The following is a 19,308-nucleotide window of genomic DNA, read 5'->3' on the forward strand; positions in this document are numbered from 1 at the left end:
CATAATGTGATACATTCCTATACTTTTACAGCACTGGGCAATGGAGGCCAACATGTTCTTGGATTTGACATGGTAGACATGTTACGTCCAGCTGACCCCACCCCAAAACGGTATTACATTACAAATGACAAAGATTCAATCTGCAATATTACCCCAACTCCAATTTAGAATAAATAATGTAACTTGGTTCCACCTGTTTATCCCAGTCTATGACAAAGCATAGTTGTTGGATTATTGCCTTAGTATTATCATCTGATATAAATGTCAACATGTTGTTCCTCTTATCTTCAGTCATTCACATCAAAGTGACAGAAGTCATCTTCAAACGTTGTCATGTTCATTGACCTACTGCAAAACTTGGAGAAATTTTGCCACCATGACTTCGACTGAGCGAGATGCTTTCCTGAACGAATCATTTCCCGTTGACTTCCAATGGGCCTCCTCCAGCGAGTCCTTCAAGGTGGAGGGAGGCTGGGCAGAAGATGGGAAGGGGGAGTCCATTTGGGACCGTTTTGGTCATGATGGTCTAGTCCATGGGTCGGCAACAGGCGGCCCGTGGGCCATTGTTGGCCCGCCAGCAATAATATTTGGCCCGTAATTTTGAGAATAATAATAAAATATTATTTTGAGATTATTATTATTTATTTTTTTACAACATAAAAGCCGCTGATTGATCGGCCGCCGGTCATTATCGGCCGATATTCACTCTTAATACTTTGATCGGTGCTCTCTATAAAGGCCGATCAGGAGAGCTGGATCTGATCGATATAAACGCGAGTGAAGTATAACCGGACCGAGAGAGATCAGATCAGCTGCTGAGTCTGACGGAGACATGCAGCTCTGCATAATCACCTGAAGCCCCGCCCACTGTTTAGCGAGCTGCTTGAGAAACTGACGGGCTGTCAGGAGAGAGAGAGAGGGAGGGAGGGAGAGGGGAAAAGAGAGCATTCGTTTCTCCCGTGTTATTATTCAAAGTTAATGTAAACTTTTGAATAATGTACTTCATCTACTACAAGTAGTTTGTTTGAATGTAATAATTACGTTGTTTGTTGATTGTGGAATCATTTATTGAAAAATGAATCTGAACTTTTCGATCTGTAACGATTATATACTGAAGCAATATAAAAATGAGCCCCATTAACTGAGTTTTAAACATCAGCATATCTGGTCATAGTCCGGTGATTACCTGCTAACGGAAACTCTGCTACACCATTCTTATTCTTATTATTGAAACATGACCGGTAAGTTTCAAATTACGGTAAAATAAATTCTGTCCCGAAATATCCGCTTACATTCATAATGTCAGCGGAGGGAGGGGAAGCTGCGCTGTGGAAGAGCAGAGTGGCGAGGGATAGCTGTCATCTTCCCTTTACAAGCTTCAAACATGTATTTATCGCGTGATTTTGGAAATAAAAATGTCATATTCTGAAAGCCAAGACTTTTATTTAAAATCAAACAAAACACCCGAACCCCGAAAAACTAGTTTTTTATGCAAATCCACGTTTATTTTGAAATGAGCCGTTGCGACTATCGACTGATTTCGATAGAGCGGGTCACATATGGCAAATTGGGGGGAACCAGGTCAATTAAAGTACTTATTTAACTATATATTAAATACATTGAGTTTGAGTAAAATACTTGGTTACTGATTAATTTAGGTTATAATATATTAAATTGCAAAGCAAAATGCTGTAATTGATTTATTTTGTCCTTTGGTATTTTTTAAAGGTTTTCAACCTGAAAGAATCCTAATGTGTCCTTGAAAAGTTTAAATAAAGAAAAGGAAAGAGGATTCCAGTTGTCCATGCGTCCTCTGTTGCCCCTCAAGCCTCTCAAATGTGCAAACACTCAAATAAATGCCAAAAACCCAGAGAACTTGACAATACTTATCAGAATAAAATGTTAAATAACACTGCTAGTTAATAACTCTACTTTACTCAGTGGAGCCTCGTCCATTGAGGAAAGGGAGGACCATCCTCCCTACAATTTCAGAGAAAAATAAACTTTGAAGAGAACAATAAATACACCTCAATTTAAAAGATAAGTCTGTTAAAATACAGATAATAGCCCTGGCTTTGGGACTGAAATGGGGCTAGAGAGGACGAGTCTCCCTTTGGGCGGGTCTAGCCAGAGGCTCTGGATTGGGCGCCTATATCATCAGTGAACCAATCAGCGGATCTGACTGCGCATCAGAGTGTTGATGGGGAGGGTCATCAGCGATAGAGTTTTTTTCTGAACAGGGGCGCTGCGCCCTCTTACCAAAATCAATTCCTTGAATTAGGCTTTGATTATGTTCTGGCCCGCCATCTTGCGGCTCAGCAAAAAATTGGCCCACGGCCAAACTTACTTGCCTACCCCTGGTCTTTGCCAATCAGACCGCTGATCTCGCTTGTGACAGTTACCACAAGGTGGATTAGGATGTCTACCTCCTGCGAGGTCTTCATGTTAACACCTACCAGTTTTCCATCTCTTGGGCTCGTATTTTCCCTTCGGGCCACCGGGGCAGTCAGTCGGAGAAAGGTGCTCTCTACTATGACAAGCTGATCAATGCTCTCATTGATTCTGGTATACAACCTGTTGTCATTCTCTACCACTGGGATCTGCCCCAGGCCCCCCAGGACTGTGGTGGATGGACCAACGCTTCCATTGTTGAAGCCTTCAAAGACTACGCAGATTTCTGCTTCTCCAGGTTCGGAGTCAAGACCTGGAACACTTTCAGTAGCCCCTGGGTGGTGAGCCATGCTGGGTACAGCACTGGTGAGCATGCCCCAGGAGTGAAAGACTATGTGGTGGCCTCCTATCAGGTGAGGGCAATATGTATATTATATTGTAAATACATAATGACACACAGCCAACCTCATGCAATTACCTCATTATTTATGTTATCTTTGCAGGCGACTCACAACATGATCAAATCCCATGCTGAGGCCTGGCATGTCTACAATGAGAAGTACAGGAAGACACAAGGAGGCAGAGTGGGCATTGCATTGAACTCTGACTGGGCTGAACCCCTGGACCCCTCCAGACCAGAAGACATCGCAGCTGCAGATCGCTACCTACAGTTCATGCTGGGCTGGTTTGCACATCCCATATTTGTCGATGGAGATTATTCTGCAGCATTCAAGACTCAAATTGAACAGAAAAGAAAAGAGTGTCCTCTCTCTGAACCTGCAAGACTCCCAGTCTTCACAGCTGAAGAGAGGAAGAGGATACACGGAACCGCTGACTATTTTGGATTAAACCATTATACCTCCCGGTTAGTCAACAACAGTGCTGGTGGCTGCACCCCTGGTCCTCAGGGTGTTGGCAACTTCCAGTCACACGTAGATCCCTCATGGTCCTCAACAGCTTCTGACTGGATATATTCTGCACCTTGGGGTCTCAGAAGGCTTTTAAACTACATTTCCATAGAGTATTTGAACATGATCAAAGTGCCAATCCACATTACTGGGAATGGTATGCCTACTGAGCACATTGGGGACATTGGGGAATGATGTCAGTAGAATAGACTATATGAAGAGTTACATCAATGAGGCCCTTAAAGGTATGTTGGTTAAACTAGTTGACTTAATTGAATGTGCCTTTATTTATACATAGGCTTTTACACCAAACATCAGTAATATGCATTTGGCCATCCGTTGCAGACTTGTTTATGGTATTGTTGCACATTTTCGAAATGTCTCATACAAATTGGTTTTAGTAGCTGAATGTCGTTATTCTCTCCACAGCTATACATTTGGATGGGGTAAATGTGCAGCGGTTTACTGTCCAGTCACTCATGGATGGTTTTTAAAAAAAAAGATGAAAATAAAACAACATAGATTAGCTCCATGGCATAATGCCGAAACCCGCAAAATAAAGCAAAAGTCGAGACAACTTGAAAGGATATGGCGTTCCACTAAACTTGAAGAATCGCGTTTAATTTGGCATATTACTCTCAATGAATATAAGAAAGCACTGCGTAAAGCGAGAGCAGCCTACTACTCTTCATTAATAGATGAGAATAAGAATAATGCAAGATTTCTTTTCAGCACTGTAGCCAGGTTGACAGAAAGCCACAGCTCGATTGAGCCTTCTATTCCCATAGCACTCAGTAGTAATGATTTTATGTGCTTTTTTAACGATACAATTGTTACTCTTAGAAACAAAATTAATGACCTCTTGCCTTTGACCAGTATAGTGTTATCAACAGCTCCCGGAAACGTAAGTTCTAATATTACACTAGATAGTAAACTAGAATGCTTTTCAGCCATAAACCTTGAACAATTAAATTCAATGATTCTCTCTTCTAAACCATCAACGTGTATGTTAGACCCAATTCCAACTAAGCTGTTGAAGGAAGTTTTTCCATTAATTAGCACTTATTTATTAAATATTATGAATATGTCTTTATTATCAGGCTATGTTCCACAATCATTCAAAGTAGCAGTGATAAAACCGCTTCTTAAAAAGCACAACCTCGATCCAGAGGTTTTAGCCAATTATAGACCTATTTCCAATCTTCCGTTCCTCTCAAAAATTCTTGAGAAAGCGGTCGCAAAACAGTTGTGGGATTACTTAAAAAACAATGATTTATTTGAAGATTTTCAGTCTGGCTTTAGAACACATCATAGCACAGAGACAGCTCTGGTTAAAGTCACAAATGACAATCTAATAGCCTCTGACAAGGGACGTGTCTCTATCTTTGTTTTGCTCGATCTCAGTGCTGCATTTGATACTATCGACCATGATATCTTATTGCAAAGACTAGAGCACTTAGTTGGCATACAGGGAACTGCTTTAGACTGGTTTAGGTCCTATCTATCTGAACGCTCTCAGTTTGTACGTGTCAATGATGAATCTTCCACGCAAACCAAAGTTAGCCATGGAGTGCCACAGGGCTCAGTGCTCGGACCTATTTTGTTCACATTATATATGCTTCCGTTAGGCAATATTATAAGGAATCATTCTGTACATTTTCATTGTTATGCGGATGATACTCAACTATATTTATCAATCAAGCCTGATGAAATTAATCATCTAAATAAAATTCAAGACTGCCTTAAGGACTTAAAAACGTGGATGACCTTAAACTTTTTGATGTTAAACACGACCAAAACTGAAGTTATTGTACTTGGCCCGAAGAATCTACGAAACAAATTATCTAAGGATATACTAACTATGGATGGCATTAATTTGGCCTCCAGTGAGACTGTAAGGAATCTTGGTGTTATATTTGATCAGGATTTATCCTTTAACGCCCACATAAAATCAATTTCAAGGACCGCCTACTTCCATCTACGTAACATTGCAAAAATCAGGCATATCTTGCCTCAAAACGATGCAGAGAAACTAGTCCATGCATTTGTTACTTCAAGGCTGGATTATTGTAACTCTTTATTATCAGGGTGTACCAAGAAGTCAGTCAAGTCGCTTCAGCTGATTCAAAATGCTGCAGCTCGTGTACTAACCAGAGTTAGGAAAAGGGACCACATTACTCCTGTTCTGGCTGCCTTACACTGGCTCCCTATAGAACACAGGATATAATTTAAAATTCTTCTTCTCGCCTACAAAGCCCTTAAGACCTTCCTTTTTGATAAAGCTTATAGTTAGGGCTGATTAGATCCAGCCCCTAGTTTTGCTGATATAGGCTTAGTTTGTCGGGGGACATCTTACTTCTTCCTTCTCTCTGTCTATACCTGTGTACTCTCATGTTCCGATTAACCCAGCTTCCCCAAATGTCTTTCTTTTTGGTGTCTATATACGCCGGGATCCGGAGTCATGGATGATCCTGCGCTCCTCTGTCCTGGATCGCGAGCCCTGGATCTTGAGTCGTGGCTGTGGTCCTGGATGGATATCCTCGTGGATTCATCTTCCTATTATACACACATGCATTTCCAAACATTTGGACTACCTATGTTGCAAATGTATTATCTTTTCAATTTACACACGGCATCTATTGCACGTCTGTCCGTCCTGGGAGAGGGATCCCTCCTCTGTTGCTCTCCCTGAGGTTTCTCCCATTTTTCCCTATAAACTGTGGGTTTTCTTCGGAAGTTTTTCCTTGTACGATGTGAGGGTCTAAGGACAGAGGGTGTCGTATTGTCATACTGATATTTTGTACAAACTGTAAAGTCCACTGAGACAAATGTAACATTTGTGATATTGGGCTATATAAATAAACATTGATTGATTGATTGATTGATTGATTGATTTTGAAGGTCCACAAGGCTACAGTGAACGTTTTGGATTGCACCATGTCAACTTTGACCTGCCTGACAGGCCCAGGACTCCAAAGCAGTCTGCCTACTTTTACTCCTCAGTTATTAAGAATAATGGGTTTGCTGCAAAAAAACTGTTTTTTTATGCACCAGAACTGAAAAACACAGAGTCAAAACAAAATACCTCAATCCCCCCTTCCACCGTCCCATCCAAAGCCAGGGTTGTTTGGAGGAAGTTCTCCAGCCAAACCAATTTCCAGAGAAAACTCTACCACTACGGCACTTTCCCACAAGGCTTCAGTTGGGGAGTATCATCTTCGGCCTACCAGATTGAAGGTGGCTGGAATGCTGATGGGAAGGGGCCCAGCGTCTGGGATACATTCACCCAAAATGGCAATATTCCTGATAATGCTAATGGAGATGTGGCCTGTGAAAGCTACAACAGACTTGAAGAAGACTTCTACATGCTGCGTGCTCTGAAGGTGAAGTCGTACAGATTCTCTTTGTCCTGGTCCAGGATATTTCCTGATGGTCAGCGTACATCTCTGAACCAGAAAGGTGTTGACTATTACAATAGACTCATTGATGGCCTCTTAGCATATAGCATCACTCCCATGGTGACACTTTACTACTGGGACCTTCCTGAAGCTTTGCAAAAACTTGGTGGCTGGGACAATGTAGAGATGATTAACATTTTTAACGACTTTTGTGACTTCTGCTTTGCCACCTTTGGCGACAGAGTGACATTCTGGATGACCTTCAACCAGCCTCATACAATTGCGTGGTCAGCATATGGACTTGGACAGGTCCCACCCAATGTTACAAATCCAGGAATTGCACCATACAGAGTTGCACACAACCTTATAAAGGCCCACGCCAAGGCTTACCACACATATGATGATAAGTATCGTGCATCCCAAGGTGGTCTTATATCCATTGCCGTTAATGCTGATTGGTTTGAAACTAAAGATGTTAATGTTCCTCGTGAAGTGGTGGCTGCTGACTCTAGCTCTGCAGTTCCAATTAGGTTGGTTTGCACACCCTATTTTCAAGAACGGTGACTATCCTGATGCCATGAAATGGCAAGTTGGAAACAAAAGTGAGCTCCAAGATCTTAAAGAGACAAGACTACCTTCATTCACTGAAGAAGAAAAGATGTTCATCAAGGGAACTGCTGACATGTTCTGTGTAAATCATTACACTACAAAGATAGTAAGCCATGATACTGCCCGGCTTAGCCCTCAATCATATTTATATGACCAGGACTTGTCAGAAGCAGAGGAAAGTGATTCACCAACTACTGCAGGCGCGCCGGATTCATTTTAGAAGTGGGGGGGCCAAAAAAAGTGCGTGTGTATGGCCCAATCCCAAACCACGCCCTACACCTATACACACACCCTCCGTGACGGAGTGAACTCCGTGGAGTGACACATGAGGCTCCCTCCTGTCTGTCAGATGGAGGGAGTAAATACAGCAGCAAGCTTTGGGACAAACTCCCCTCTCTCTGGCAGAAACAGGAAATGCGTAACTGTATGTAGGCCTAACAACGGTTTCAAATCAGCATCTCTTAGACAAAAAATGTAAATGAATAACTCAAATAAAACTCCAAACATCTTTGGTTACTTTTTTGTAAAGCTCTTTTAGTTTTAAACCTGATGTTTATAAGCTTAGTTTTTGCAATAGTCTGTAAATATACACAACTTTATAATAAAATGCACACATTTACCTTTTTCTAGACTAAACACAGGTATGATCCTAAGTTAAAAAAAATATGAGGTTATCATGAGGTTGTTAACATCGCAATTTATCACTATCGTTTAGTGGTTTTGCAAAGAATGAACCACTCTCTGTTTTTGTACCATTCTGCGTTGAAGTACCTTCTCTTTGCTCAAATAATCTACTAGCGGTCTCCTTTTTTCCGATAGTTAGCTGTACAGCTTTACCCGCCTCAATGTCCCAACAACAAACCTCCATGCAGTCGGAACCAGCCTGTTTCGGTTCAACGACGGGGGCGGCGGCGGCGGTTTTGACAGTTTCTGCGGCCGCAGAGGTGCTGCTTTTGGGTTCATCTGGCTTCGCTGTTTCTATGATTGATGAAGGTCCAGGCTCCGGAGATGTGGATGTCAGGGATGTGACGTTCCAGTTGTTACATTTAAGTTATTGACTGTATTTGTGACCTGCTCCATCGAAATAAGTCGCATTGACCCGAAGACACATTTTGAGTTGTATACACGGTTGGAAAGAGGATATTCCTAGCTTTCTAATGATATCAGGATTGTTTTTGTACTCCAAATATTAAGCGAAATATGTCACATTATATAATGACTATCACCGAGTCCTCATTTTGAGAAAAAGGCCTTAAAAGTTTCCTCTTCTCTGGAATCCATCGATCTGATTGATTATTAGTGGATCAAATGATCAAATACTACGGAGGGAAGATATTTTCGTTTGGAGGGGAAGCTCGCGAGTGTGTGTGTATACGTGTGTGTGTGTGTGTGTATACGTGTGTGTTTGTGTAATTTTGCGTTTGTGTGTATTGTGTTTGTTTCCCGGGGAAAACACTCACAAGAAACACCGGCTGTTGTTATGCCTGCTGTGACGTTAAGTTACTCCGTTCTCCGCTTGTAATTATACCGAAGCTTCAAAGTTGTATTTATCATCTGAATTTGCCGAAACAAGTTTAATATTCTGAAAGCCAAGACTTTGTTTAATTAAAATCAGATGAAAACAAACTGTAACGGACCCTGCCGTGTTATCTATGATTACTATACTCTTAACATTCATAATTTCAGCGGATGGAGGGGGGCGGCTTTGCTGGAAGAGCAGATTGCGAGTGAGAGGTGCCTGTTATCTTCCCTTTACAAGCTTCAAAAATGTATTTATCGTGTGATTTTGGAAATAAAAGTTTCATATTCTGAAAGCCAAGACTTTGTTTGTTTAAAATCAAACAAAACACCCGAACCCTGAAAAAATAGTTTTTTACGTAAATCCACGTTTATTCTGAAATGAGCCGTTGCGACGTCCGACTGATTTCGATAGAGCGGGTCACATTTAGTTTTCTTCTGCGCTGGTTCTTCTGACATGTTTGCAAGTGTATATATTATTTCTAGGTTAACGGCTGACACACACAGAACAACGTAACAAATAAAGTAAACAACGTAACAAATAAACAAATCTAAGCTTTTTTATTGGTTGTAATTTACATGGATACATTTGAATGGTGTGACAATGTCCTATTTGATTGGGTTAAAATGTACATATTCTTCCTGTTATGTCTGCCTGCTTTATTTTACCTAATGCAAAGTTACCTGCTGCTCCATCGAAATCAGTCGCATTGACCCGAAGACATATTTTGATTCCTAGCTTTCTAATGATATGAGGATTGTTTTTGTACTCCAAATATTAAGCAAAATATGTCACATTATATAATGACTGTTACAGAGTCATCATTTTGAGAAAAAGGCCTTTAAAGTTTTCTCTTCTCTGGAATCCATCATTTCTCATCATCAATCATCATGATTGATTATTAGCGGAGCAAATGATCAAAATACTACGGAGAGAAGATATTTTCGTTTGGATTATGCACTCACGAGAAACACCGGCTATTGTTATGGCTGCTGTGACGTTAAGCTACTCCGTTCTCCGCTTGTAATTATGCCGTCACAAGCTTCAAAGTTGTAGGCCTATGTATCATCTGAATTTGCCGAAACAAGTTTAACATTCTGAAACCCAAGACTTTGCTTATTTGAAATCAGATAAAAACAAACTGTAATGGACCCTGCCGTGTTATCTATGATTACTATACACCTTACATTCATAATTTCAGCGGGAGGGAGGGGGGCGGCGCTGAGGAACAGCAGAGTGGCGAGAGCTGTCATCTTCCCTTCACAAGCTTCAAACATGCCTGTAGCTAGTGAGATTGAATATAACAATCAAAAATAACAAAATATACACAGCTAGATCAGATCACGTTTTAGATGCGACTTTAGAGTAGAGGGGAATTATTGAAACGGGATTTGTACAGTTTTCCGCGGCACAGTTTCATGGAAACACATCAGCTTTTGGACGACAGTCAATATGGATTCAGGAAAGATAGATCAACATCTATGGCACTAATGGAATTAAGTGAGGAAATAGCAAACTGCATGGACAATAAAAAACAAGCAGTGGGAATATTTATAGACTTACAAAAAGCATTTGACACCATAGATCACAATATTTTACTGATAAAACTGGAACGGTATGGCATCAGAGGGGTGGGATTAAACTGGGTGAGAGATTATTTAAGCAACAGACAACAATTTGTTGAATTTGTTGAAAACATAAAACAAATCCACAGATACAATTAATACTAGATAACATACACATAGAAAGAGTATATGAAATTAAGTTCCTTGGTGTGGTTTTAGACCACAAAATCAGCTGGAAACCTCATATCACTCATGTAAAAGCAAAACTGGCTAAAACTATCGCAATATTGGGAAAAGCCAGATACATTCTGGACTACAACTCATTGCATACTCTATATAACACACTAATATTACCATATCTGATTTACTGTGTGGAGATTTGGGGAAACACGTACAAAACCAACCTACAGCCGTTATGCACATTACAAAAAAGGGCTATAAGAGTTATCAATAATGTTGAATATCTTGAACACACTAATGTATTCTTTTTGAAGTCACACATATTGAAGTTCATTGATCTGGTTAAATTTAAAACGGCACAAATCATGTACAGAGCCAGACATAATCTACTTCCTAGGAAATTAAAAACATTGTTCATAGACAGAGAGGGTGGGTATAATTTGAGAGGAAATCTACATTTTAAACAACTCAAGGTCAGAACAACTCTGAGAAGTATGAGTATAACAATCTGTGGGGTGATTTTATGGAATGGTTTGGAGCAGGAGTTCAAACAAAGCACAAGCATAATTCAGTTTAAAAGGATGTACAGAAACACTTTTTTGGAAAACTATGAGAATGAAGAAGGTGATTGAAGATGAGAAATGATTGTATATGTATGTATAAATGTAAATCTAAGTAGGAATGACTTGCATAATGATTTAAAGGACAATCATTGATCAAGTAAGGGGTGGGAATTAATAAGCATTTGCTTCCTCCTACTCCCTTTCGGACACATATGATTTATTATTAATATGAAGACTTTTTTTGTTTTTTTTGTTGAATATACAAATATTACCATGAATGTGGATAAATACTGTATTATAACAATACGGTATTCTGTTTTTAACATTTGTTATTTTTTATTTTTGAATCTGTTCGAAATAAAGACTGAAAAGAAGAAAAAAAAAGAAAAAAAATCTGCTGCTGCGAAAATGTGGGGCAGGGCTGAAAAGTGGGGGGGCCAATGGCCCCCTGGCCCCCCCGCCCTTGCCATCAGTAAGCAGAGAGCTGTCGCATGGGGCTTAAGGAGACTGCTCAACTGGATCAAAGAGGAGTATGGAGATCCAGAGATTTACATTACAGAGAATGGAGTAGCTACAGACATTATGACTACAGTTGATGACATTGACAGAGTATTTTACTACAAAACCTATGTTGATGAGGCTTTAAAGCAGGGGTGGGGAACCTTTTTCCTCTCAAGGGCCATTTCAATTTTTTCAACATCCTCCGAGGGCCGTACAAATTATTGACCTCTGCTTAAAAAAACTAAAATCACAGCCCATTCATTTGGCCTTTCTTTCATGCTGTGCAAAGAAAAAGCAACCTTTTAATCCAGATATCTTACCATGACTGACGCATGCATGCACGTGCATGGTTGTGGCATGACCACCAAAACAGAAAGATATGGACACAATATGTGTGCAAATTCAATGCAAAGGACTTCGAATCAGGGTAAGTTTGAGTCCCACTGCAGTCAGCATCTCATTGTGTCCCTGGGCAAGACACTTCACCCCAAATTGCTCCTGTGGGGATTGTCCACAGTACTGAATGTATGTAAGTCGCTTTGGATAAAAGCGTCTAACAAATGACATGTAATGTAATATATTTAGTGTCCTAACCATGTGAACATGATTTAAGGGGGGGGGGGGGGGGGGGGGGGGGGGGGGGGGGGGGCTAACCTCCTCTAACGGGGTCCGTGGGCATGCTCCCCCAGGAAGATTTTTTTTTAAATGTTGAAGTTAAAAGCATCAATCTGGACATGAAGAGATCTATGGATCCATCTCTCAACATCCATATGAAACAGAACTGGAAGCATATCTTCTTTTTCTTTATGGATATTTTACAAATCACTCCCCTTTCAAATTGTATTCTTGTTTATTGATAACAACTTTTTTTTACTGTCATATAGTATTTTATACCCGTTTACTTTATTCTCTTATTTTTTTATAACTATAATGATCATATAAAGATGTGCCTTTACCTCACTGGTTGGAGAAAAAGCTTCTCATATTCGTTAGCATAGCTAGCTAACCAGATGCTAATAACAACAAAGTTATTGACTGTATGATCAGTGTGACAGATGAACAGATCGCCACTGGGCTTTCAACTAAAGACACAGCCACGCAAAAACTGCGGCATGTGTACGGCTCCTTATCTGAAGTGCCGGAGCGGCCCACGTGATGACACATTAGGCTCGTGTTGTGTTCAATGACCCTGACTTTAGCAAGGAAAAACAGGCACTCGCTTGTTTAATTATTTTGCGGTCTAGATTTCTTTAATTTCTTTATTTTTTGCGTGTATTTATAAATTACCTCGAGGGCCGTATCAAATGGTCTCGCGGGCCGTATACAGCCCGGAGGCCGGAGGTTCCCCACCCTTGCTTTAAAGGGTAAGTGTGCACATCTGTTACTCACGTAAAAAACAATTCCGTTTGTAATGCCCCTTAATTTATCCTGCTAAAGCTAAAATATGTCATGTTAAGGTGGTTATTTTAAATGATCGTATGACAGATACAAACAAACAGAAATAAATGAACTTGAGACAAAAAATATAACATTAAATATTAGCCGCCTATGCACAAATGACAGTTTTTAATTTCTAATTATGTTACCATTGTTCTTATATATTTTCACAGCTCATAATCTTGATGTTGTGAAGGTAAAAGGATACATAGCAACATCTCTCATGGATTCCTTTGAGTGGCTCAATAGGCGCTTTCACACTGCGGTACTTTTCCCACAAAGGTTCATGTGAACTTAGTTCATGTGAACTCTTTTATCGCGTTCACACCATAAAGAGCCGGTAATAAAATTAGTTCATGTGAACCTTTTTACCCCCTCGAAAGTCCCTGCTAGAGAGCAGGGACTTTCGAACGGCTCTTTTGTGAGAAAAGAGCTACATTTCTGATTGGCTGGAAGGATTGCAAACCACGCCCCGTAAAACTCCCAAAAAGTTTTGTGAAGCCGCCATTTTATTATCCTTGCATTAGCATTATTAGCATTAGCATTAGCCAGCGCAGAAACGCAGAGAGACTAACTTATGGCAACACAAAATAAAACATGGGAGCGGTGGAGATGAGGAGGTGTCGGCGTTCTGGCGATTTACTCGGAAGGCTTCAGTAGAAGCTGCTGGGAGTCCCAGCAGCTTCTACTGAAGCCAGTCCCTAACTCCGGGGACTTCCGGCCGGGGACTTTGGGCGGCAGTATACGCCGTGAAGTGGTTTGCGGCCCTGCCAGTAAACCCAAGCAGAAGAAGAACAAGTGACGTCAGCGGCTTCATTTGCCTAATCCACCCCCAGGGACTTTTTCCAGTGTGAACGCGATCTGTACTTAGTTCATGCGAACTAAAGAGTTCACATGAACTAAGTTCACATGAACCTTTGTGGGAAAAGTACCGCAGTGTGAAAGCGCCTAATGGGTACAAAGTGGGATTTGGGCTCCACCATGTGGACTTCACTAACCCAATCAAACCCAGGACACCCAAACGCTCTGCTCACTATTATTATCAAGTCATAAAGGACAATGGCTTTCCATTACCAGATGACGAGAAGATACTTTATGGAGAGTTTCCAAAAACGTTTAATTGGAGTACTGCCAGTGCCTCTAACATTACACATTCATTATTCTACAATGGCAGTGCACTTGAGTGGCATGAAGCACAAAGGTAGTTTTAACTATATGACTTTATTTCAGATTGAAGGAAGCTGGAGGGCCGATGGAAAAGGACTGAGTATATGGGATGAGTTTGCCCATACTCCGTTGAAAGTGTTCAACAGTGACAATGGCGACATTGCTTGTGATAGTTACAACAAGATTGACAAGGATGTGGAGGTGTTAAAGAAGTTGAAGGTGACCCACTATCGCTTCTCTGTATGCTGGCCCAGAGTGCTCCCTGATGGGACCACCAACCACGTCAATGAAGCTGGAGTGAACTATTACCATAGATTACTGGATGCCTTGGAAGCTGCTAATATTCAGCCCCAGGTAGGCAGTGCTGTGGTTTATAACCATCAATATATTCCATGATGTAGTGCTGTATTTAAAAACTTTGGACCTCAATGGCTTCTACTGGAAGATTAATTTGTTTTACTTTTCGTCCATTTTCCTCACCTGTGTTTCCCAGTTGACCCTGTACCACTGGGACCTTCCCCTAGCTCTACAGAAGGTGGGGGGCTGGGAAAATGAAACCATTGTCCAGAGGTTCAGAGGTGATGCCGATCTTTTATTTAGCCGATTTGGACAAAGGGTGAAGTTCTGGATCACTCTAAATGAACCCTACATTGTAGCCAACCTTGGCTACGGATATGGTACATTTGCTCCAGGTAATCAAACAACTTTCTGTTAACAATGATTAACTTTGTAAGGGTTACTCTTACACACCATAACCCTAACTCTAACCCTTTATCTCAAATTGACCCTGCATGATGACGTATGATAGCCATCTCATTAACCCCTCAAATGTTACAGGTATTTTCAATAGGCAGTATATTGCTGCTCACAACCTTATCAAGGCCCACGCTGAGGCATGGCATCTGTACAATGACAAGTACCGTGCAACACAGGAAGGCATCATCTCGATTACCATCAATTCTGATTTGGCAGAGCCAAGAAACCCATATAAGCAGGAGGATGTGTAGATGCAACCAACAGCTACCTGCAGGTTGGCATGACATTTTGACATTATACATTATTCAGTTGTTTTCTCTCACCTTATTCAACTCAATCATCATACAATGTATCATTTCTGATATATGATCTTTACAGTTTTTCATCGGCTGGTTTGCCCATCCAATCTTCAGAGGCGACTATCCTGAGTTAATGAAAACAATTATTCGTGAAAGAAGCCTTGCTGTAGGTCTCCCTGAATCACGGTAATTTATACAAATGGGGATGAAGGCTTAACAAATAAATGCATTCTGTCATATTCTACTTATTTGGTTCAGTATCCTAAAATAATTAGCTTGAAGAAGCAACCAATGCGTTTTAAGGTTTGAGAAGACATTATGGATTGGGTATTAAAAAATAACCATCTTTCTAATAAAGGCTTCCTGAGTTTACACCTGAGGAAATCAAGAGGATCAATGGGACCCATGATTACTTTGGCCTCAACCACTACTGCTCCGTTCTTTCATACCCAGTTCATTTAGGAAAACAGCAGGATTATGAAGGTGACAGGTATGTTGGAATATAAACATTTGACACCTAGATATAGTTGTTTGTTGTGCACCTCCTAGTAAAGTGGAATATTGATACAAGAAAAATGCCAAACTTTGTTCAGCTTAAAATGGCCGCCCTGATGCGAAGCTAATGTCCTTTCCAATATCCAGGGGCACCGGAGCCTCCCATGACCGCACCTGGATTGAGTCTGGCTCCTTCTGGCTAAAAATCACTCCATTTGGATTTAGGAAACTCCTCAAATGTATTAAGGATGAGTATGGAAACCCACCTATCTATGTCACAGAGAATGGGGTCTCAGAGCGAGAAGTGAACTTGAATGACGTCCACAGGAAGTACTTCTATGAACAATATATCAATCAAGCCCTTAAAGGTAACAGAGACAAACAAAAAAAGCATTGAGTGGATTTATGAGAATATAATATAATAAATGTTAACAGTGTTTATTGTTGATCTTTCAGCCCAGGTTCTTGACGGAGTTGATCTAAGAGGATATACAGCCTGGTCGTTAATGGACAACTTTGAATCGGCCGCTGGCTATGTGGAGCGATTTGGGCTTTTCTTTGTGAACTGCTCCGACCCCACCCTTCCTCGCATCCCTAAAAACTCAGCTTCTCGCTATGCCTCTATCATCACCTGCAATGGCTTCCCAGATCCAGCCCTCGGGCCTCATGAGTGTTTGAACCCTGAAGGTAACGTATTGCTCAGTCCACATATTCAAATAACAATTCCATCACTGTAGGATTGAAGAGGGATACTTATGGTCAAAATGTAAGGTCCTTGTGTATGAGTCATTCAAACCCTTGTCCCTGTCTTTTAACAGTGACAACTACCACCGCTGTGACCATGCCCCATACAACTGCCGCTATTCTGCCCATGTCCATGTTGGACTTCTTGGGTCTGGAGCTTTCAACTCATGATGCAGAAGTTGCACTCCATGTGATTTTTGCATTTCTTCTTGTAAGTGTGCTTGGTGCATTCTTTGTTTTACATCGACTATGGAAAACAAAAAGGAAGTTAAAGAAATCGCCAGTGGAATCTGTTAAAATGGAGAGAATGTGAGGATAGTTTTGGAAGTAAGTGAAGTACAGCGTATTTTGTGATGGTTTTTATTTTAATTTGACAGGAATATAGAACATCTGTGTTGTTCACGGTCAATTTACCTCTGTTTGAACCACAGCTTTACGACAACTTATTAAGGAAATGTAACTATTGCCACAGGTGCAGAAAGAAAATTACAATTTGAAACTTGTTATCAAGTTGTTCATGGCAACATATTACACAGATTTTTTTATATCGATGTGAATTAATTGAGATTTTAGGTTTGGAATAAAACATTTTAAAGGCTATGAACTCTAATATAATAAATAATAACAATTATTTCTACATCCTGTTTTTGTTGCTATACTGAAACATTCAGTGAACATTAGATAGTATAATCTGGTTTGTCTATTTAATGTTATGATCATTGCTGCTTTAATGTTTCCAGTATTCATTAATACAAATAAAGCATACAGTATATTGGTGAGTTCTACAGATGCTTGTGTCACTGTCAATGAATGACCTCTTGGTGGCGCCATTAACTCATTTTTAATGCAGATACTTGACATTATACTGCTGTTCCTACAAAAGTTTCAAATGTGTTGAATATAATATTTAACTGGATTTAAAGCTGAGGCTAAAAAAGGGTATGTATGCTTAGAAAAAGCATACATACCAAGAAAATAAGGGTGTACGTTCCCTTTGAGCGACATTGTTTATTTTATATTGTGTAAAAAATAGAGCTGACCAAAGATCCATATATGGGATGCATTTAATTGAAGGAGCTGATGCAATGCTTAAAGAATTTCCATATAGATTAAAGCACATTATTTGTCTGTTTCATAGCTTGCGGATATATATATATTAAAAAGCTGGGCAGTCAGTTTCTCCAATGAGCTGCATTTAAGTGCCTTGCTCGAGGGCACCTCAAAGAGAGTGTTATAAAAGTGAAACAACGCAGGTCAAAAGGAGAGTCTCTGTTTAAATATAAAAATAAACCTAGTCTTATATTTATGTACAATATGTGCTCATTTTAATACTTTTCCTGAACACTAATCTGAACACTGAATAAAGTCAGGTTCAAAATTACTTTTTAACTTTGCTGAAGTGTTAAAGTCTAAGGTAGGAATTCTGGATATGTCTTTATATCACACTATACAAATTAGCAAACAGAAAAATAAAATGTTCACACTGTTTTTAGGAATAAAATATAAACAAAATGAGGCTATGAACAATATATATAAGCAATATATATAACCACCCCCTCTGGAGGGAACTTTGAGATTTTAGCCTTTGCAGACCATTTATGTGCACAAAAACCTAAATAACATACTACAGGAAAGGGAAACCCCAAAAAGCAGAATAGGGTTGCTTTAAATCATCTTAAATATACATTATGCATGTTTTCTTATTACTGGTTTGAAGACAGTGTTACTGAAGCAATACCAAACTCCCAAAATATAGACCAGTGATTCAAAAACAATAATTTTGCATGTAGAGACTCATACATTTTGTATTTCCTTACCTAAACCTTATGCAGTAGTACCCTATATAGTCTGGGGATTTGAACCCTCAACCCTCAGAACACAATGACCTCTGGCTATAAAACCATGACAGCCTGGAGGAGCAGTAGGAAATGCCCCTGCATGTTTCTCTCACTCAATAACATGATCCACACAAACAGCTCTTCCCTGAAAAGAGGCTCGCAGGGCATCATCTCTGCACCCCTGCTAGGATACCTGCGTCTGGTCTCCAGGGCGACCCGTCCTCCCAACAGGATGGAGGCATTAATACGCGACGGGGGTCTGTTCCGCATGCTCTCCCCTGCTCGCGCCTCAACAGCTCCGATCAACAAGGGGTCTGCTCAATATCTGAAAACCCCAGGAGTCTGTCAGGATGGAGTATGAGTCAGACTGGAGGAAACAACATGTTCACTCATAGTTTCATACATTTTATTTGAGGTCAACTTGATGAAAAAAAAAAGTGAAATTATGGCATACAGTATGTGTCAAGATCTGTGTGATTTTGAAAAATGTTCACCCCCTGTATCATGTCTATTTTGACTTCCTGTCTCTGTGTTGTCCCTGCTGGTTGATTACCTGATTCTGTTCACCTGGTGCCTTTGTGTTTAGCCCTCCCTTCCAGCTGTGTCCTGTCCTTGTTATTAGTCCTGCATGTATGTTGTATGTCAATCGTGGAAATGTACTGTTTAATGTGTGTTACAGAGTTTTCTTACTTTTGTTTTGCCTTGCCCTGCTTTGCCTAACCTGGGATTAAAGGTACACTCTTTTGTTGTTCAAACCTTGTGCATTTGGGTCCAACCTGCTCTGCCTCCAATCATGAAAGTATGTGCAGTAAATAAAAAATGACTGGCTATATGATTGAGTATAATTTTGAATTATTAAAAACCAGTGGCAGGTGCAGCATTACATAACAACGTGCATGTGCGAGTGTGTAATACATGACAATGTATAACTAATAATA

General features: G+C 40.3%; 1 protein-coding gene across 1 annotated transcript; it reads left to right on the forward strand.

The window, feature by feature from the left end:
• The first annotated feature begins 376 nt into the window (after positions 1-376).
• On the forward strand, positions 377-18,731 carry LOC117541579 (lactase-phlorizin hydrolase-like). Its single transcript, XM_034208789.1, is given in 20 exon segments — positions 377-525; positions 2,357-2,804; positions 2,895-3,482; positions 3,484-3,544; positions 3,729-3,786; positions 6,193-7,207; positions 7,209-7,510; positions 11,607-11,780; positions 13,243-13,322; positions 14,017-14,212; positions 14,295-14,592; positions 14,732-14,930; positions 15,076-15,239; positions 15,242-15,268; positions 15,373-15,479; positions 15,652-15,783; positions 15,936-16,156; positions 16,245-16,482; positions 16,629-16,743; positions 18,408-18,731. Coding segments are annotated over 20 exon segments (4,896 nt in total).
• Positions 18,732-19,308: the final 577 nt, after the last annotated feature.

The sequence above is a fragment of the Gymnodraco acuticeps genome, unplaced genomic scaffold, assembly GCF_902827175.1.
Source record: "Gymnodraco acuticeps unplaced genomic scaffold, fGymAcu1.1, whole genome shotgun sequence".
In the NCBI taxonomy this organism is placed as follows: Eukaryota; Metazoa; Chordata; class Actinopteri; order Perciformes; family Bathydraconidae; genus Gymnodraco; species Gymnodraco acuticeps.